Below are 4,777 nucleotides of genomic sequence, written 5' to 3'. Positions count from 1 at the left end.
GAGTGTCTCCTGGACCGTAAAAAGAGCGGTAGTGAGAAGAACCTTCTCGGGTCCAAGAGTTTCTTTAGCCTAAGCGGGTACAGAGCGCGCGAGGCGTGCTTGGGATGGGCTTGGAGCAGGGCCAAGCCAGAGAGAGGCCCAGCTCTGTCCCGCCGCTTGCTGAAGCCTAGCCCCAGTTCCCCACAGCCTCGCAAGCCCGGCGGAACCCACACAGGGACGCTGAGCAGCCGCCGCCTCACCTGCCAGGCGCTCCGCAGCTACCCAATCAGCTGTGGTCGCCCAGCAGCGGCTGCCATGTTCTCCGCTTCGCGCTGCCAATCAGTGTGGCGATGGCCAATGGGCGGCAGGGCCGGAGGTCAGGTGATCGCAGGCCAGCTGGCTCCCCATTGGTGCGCGCTGCCCAGCCTCCCGTTCGGTTTATGTGCGAGGAGTGAGTGATTGACTTTATCAGTCCAAGGACATTACTCTGGAGGTGAAGAGGCTTGGACTCGGGAGGCGAGCGCGAGGTTCGAGCCTGCTTACTGCCGGCTGCCTTCCCGCTGGCCACGATCCACCTCTGCTACTTGGTGCAGTCGCGCCGGGAAGCCGGTACCCAAGGAGCCTTCTGGCCCCGTGGTTCTGCGCTCTTGAGTAGAGGAGGGGTGCCCGGGACAGGCTTGACAAACCCCGCCCTCCACTTATTATTTTGCTTATTTTTCTTTGTGCGCTCCTGTTAGTTTGTTAAAGCAGATTTAGTCCTAGAGTCTTTTCTCCTCCCTTTTTCTCCCTCCTCCTCTCCCATCACCCTCCCCCCAATCCTTTTTCTTCCCCTCCTCCCTCCTGTCCCTCTGCAGGAGACTCTCGCAGCCAAGGAAAGTTGCAGCTCCGGGTAGCGCCTAGGGGGTCTCCGGGCAGCGTTCAACCGCCGCCATCCCTCTCTGACTACGGTCCTTCGGGGATCTCCTCCTTCGCCGGCACCCTAGCTCACTTCTGCCGCATCTTCTGTGTCCAGAACGCCCCATCTATGACCATGCTCCTGGATGGAGGCCCGCAGTTCCCCGGCCTGGGAGTGGGCAGCTTCGGTGCGCCGCGCCACCACGAGATGCCCAACCGCGAGCCGGCGGGCATGGGATTGAATCCCTTCGGGGACTCAACCCACGCTGCCGCCGCCGCCGCCGCCGCCGCCGCCTTCAAGCTGAGCCCAGCCGCCGCTCACGATCTGTCTTCGGGCCAGAGCTCAGCTTTCACACCGCAGGGTTCAGGCTATGCTAACGCCCTGGGTCACCACCATCACCACCATCACCACCATCACGCCAGCCAGGTGCCCACCTACGGCGGTGCTGCCTCTGCCGCCTTCAACTCCACGCGCGACTTTCTGTTCCGTCAGCGTGGCTCTGGGCTCAGCGAGGCAGCCTCCGGCGGCGGGCAACACGGGCTTTTCGCCGGCTCGGCGAGCAGTCTTCACGCTCCAGCTGGTATTCCTGAGCCTCCTGGCTACTTGCTCTTTCCTGGGCTTCATGAGCAGGGCGCCGGACACCCGTCGCCCACCGGGCACGTGGACAACAACCAGGTCCATCTGGGGCTGCGCGGGGAGCTATTCGGCCGTGCAGACCCGTACCGCCCGGTGGCTAGCCCTCGCACGGACCCCTACGCGGCCAGTGCGCAGTTCCCCAACTACAGCCCCATGAACATGAACATGGGCGTGAACGTGGCGGCCCACCACGGGCCGGGCGCCTTCTTCCGTTACATGCGGCAGCCCATCAAGCAGGAGCTGTCCTGTAAGTGGATCGAGGAAGCCCAGCTGAGCCGGCCCAAGAAGAGCTGCGACCGGACCTTCAGCACCATGCACGAGTTGGTTACACATGTCACCATGGAGCATGTGGGGGGCCCGGAGCAGAACAACCACGTCTGCTATTGGGAGGAATGTCCCCGCGAGGGCAAGTCTTTCAAGGCGAAGTACAAACTGGTCAACCACATCCGAGTGCACACGGGCGAGAAGCCCTTCCCGTGTCCCTTCCCGGGCTGCGGGAAGATTTTTGCCCGCTCTGAGAACCTCAAGATCCACAAGAGGACCCACACAGGTAAGGGGAACGGACAGGTGGGCGCGGGACTCCCCAGGGGCACCCTGCCACCAACAGGACTTGAACAGAGCGGGAGAGAGAGGGGTGGAGGCCAAGCAGAGGGGCGGCGCCCCGCCGAGGCCATTCAGTAAAGAAGCGCTGTCACTGCCTCTCCACCCCTCACCCTCCGGGAACCTGCGGCGCTTTTGCCCAGTTCTAACTTCCCGAGCAGATTGCTGTGGTCTCAGGAACTAATTGGGACCTTCTCGCGCCCAGGAACCAACTGGCGCCACCTCTTTTTGTGTTCTTTTCTGGGTTACTAGGAAGAGCCTCCCAAAGTGTTGGGAGTATATTGCTTACAAGCGACTTAGCTCTCTGAACACATTCGAGGAAGGCAACCATAGAAATGCTAATGAAAACTAACTTTGGTTACTTCCGTTCTTTTTTACACTTGATTGGCATATCTCCTAATTAAATGACTGATACTTTTGTCAAACAATTTTTATTTGGAGTTGCAGGTTCAGTTCAGCCCTCTGGAGGAAAGCTAAAGTAGAAAGGGCAGCACAGTCTCCGTGGCTTGCTCAAAACCTCTTGTAAAATTGTATGTAGCCCCTGGATTTATATAGTGTTCTCTTTCCGAAAATTAGTAAGACTACCAGGCTTAGCAAAATCTCTAAATTTGAAAGAGGCAAATTAAAAGGCACAAAGGAGGGAACGAATAGGACTGTCCCATCCCTGGCCCATTGTCCTGCCCAGCTTGGTTACACCGTCTAAGTGGTGGCTTAATGTGCCCGCACATTGGGGGCCCTGCTTATTTTGGAGTGGAACCACAACTTAGAGCAAACTTCGGGGAATCCCTGAGGTTTCTTGTCCTGGAAGAACAAAGGGATGATCAGGTTCTGGGCTGGCCCTACTCTACCCCTGCCTCAGATCACCACTCCCCAACCCAGGGAGCTCAAGCAAAGCTCTGGGTTTTTCTCCGGGGAAAACAGATGCTACATCCTTCCACAGTCCCGGCTTCCCTCCACGCCGGACGCCCAATCTCCTGCTGTAGGACTGAGAAATTTCTGGGTCTTACTGTATTCTCCCCCTACCCCCTTTGCATTTTTGCCTTGTTGCAGGTGAGAAACCTTTCAAATGTGAATTTGAAGGCTGTGACAGACGGTTTGCCAACAGCAGCGACCGCAAGAAGCACATGCATGTGCACACATCGGATAAGCCCTATATCTGCAAAGTGTGCGACAAGTCCTACACGCACCCGAGCTCCCTGCGCAAACACATGAAGGTAATTACCTCTTTATTAGCGGTCGGCGGTTTGTAAACATTCGGCCCGACACCGGGCGGCAGAACGGAAGCTCCCGCGCTGCCAACTCTATCCTCCACGTAAAATCCTATTTGCTCCAGCACTGACACCTTGAACCCATTTTGAGGACGGAGATGGAGGCGGGCGAGAACCAGAGTAGAGTTGGGAGGGGGAGAGAGTGGAGGGAACAATCAGTTGTTTACTGGGAAGCTCTAACCGAGCTCGCCAGGGCTTGAGGCTTCAGTGGCCACCTCATCCTATCTCAGCCCACTGTGGGAATCCGGAGAGGGCGCGCCGAACCCAGGGAGGGTCATTCGTTTGCTCCTCGGCTTCTGATAAAACAATAGGGCCGAGGAGTGCAGTCTGATTCTAACACGTTTGTGTGGGAATTCACAGGGCCCAGTCCCCACCCCACCTCTGTGCCACTCGTCTCTATACCTGCTTTCCCAGGCCGAAATCTGGAAGTGAAATCTGGAGTGACTATTTCATAGGGCCCCGCAGAATAACTACTTGCCCACTCCATCCACGGAGAAAGCATTTTTGGAGTGGCACGACTAAAATGGAATTCTTTATTCCTTTTCAAGCCTGATTTTTGGTGGAAATGTAAGGGCATCAGTAACATGAAAAAAAAAATCAAGTTTCTCTTTTAAGTGGGTCAGTGGGGTTTTGCTCTTAGAGTATTCAAGTCTGCCCTTGGTGGTGGTTGTTGTTTGGGGTTTTTATTTATTTTTTGCTTTCACATTGCCATTTGGAATTATATTCATTATAATATATACATGTTAATTTTAGGTTCATGAATCTCAAGGGTCAGATTCCTCCCCTGCTGCCAGTTCAGGCTATGAATCTTCCACTCCACCCGCTATAGCTTCTGCAAACAGTAAAGATACCACTAAAACCCCTTCTGCAGTTCAAACTAGCACCAGCCACAACCCTGGACTTCCTCCCAATTTTAACGAATGGTACGTCTGAGGACAACCAAAATGCATTTAAAAAAGGAAACTGATACCAATCAGATGGAAACGGAGTTTTAAAGCAAGAGGCCATATATAGGGCTACATCTTGGTAATTTCAATTGTTCAGGAAGGTTTTGGGCAGATCCAAAAGTAGCCATGCCCTTTTCTCAGGATTAGAAAATACATTTTGGCATTTGAAGGATTTTTTTACAAAATCTTTTCACTGCTTGTCCTGCCCCTTCCTCTTGCTTTCTGTACACCCCTTTCTGAAACTCCTTCAAATCACTTTTAACACTTGTCCTGTGTCTTGAGGAAGTTATCGAAGGCTTGGTGGTGGTGATGTTACACTGATGAAAATTCTCCTTCGCCTTAGTGGTGATTGTTTAAACTCTCACAGTCTTAAACCATGCCAAAGTCCTGTATGTCTTGAACTCTCTTCAAAGCATTACACTTGTGAATGTATCTCTTCGTCTATCTAATGG

At 54.3% G+C, this 4,777-nt stretch overlaps 1 protein-coding gene across 1 annotated transcript; it reads left to right on the top strand.

The window, feature by feature from the left end:
- Positions 1-1,003: 1,003 nt before the first annotated feature.
- On the top strand, positions 1,004-4,311 carry LOC113837794 (zinc finger protein ZIC 3). Its single transcript, XM_027433441.2, has 3 exons — positions 1,004-2,060; positions 3,161-3,324; positions 4,132-4,311. Exons 1-3 carry the CDS (start codon positions 1,004-1,006, stop codon positions 4,309-4,311), a joined length of 1,401 nt encoding a protein of 466 aa, XP_027289242.1.
- Positions 4,312-4,777: the final 466 nt, after the last annotated feature.

The sequence above is a fragment of the Cricetulus griseus genome, chromosome X, assembly GCF_003668045.3.
Source record: "Cricetulus griseus strain 17A/GY chromosome X, alternate assembly CriGri-PICRH-1.0, whole genome shotgun sequence".
In the NCBI taxonomy this organism is placed as follows: domain Eukaryota; kingdom Metazoa; phylum Chordata; class Mammalia; order Rodentia; family Cricetidae; genus Cricetulus; species Cricetulus griseus.
This window is presented reverse-complemented; position numbering and strand designations above follow the sequence as displayed.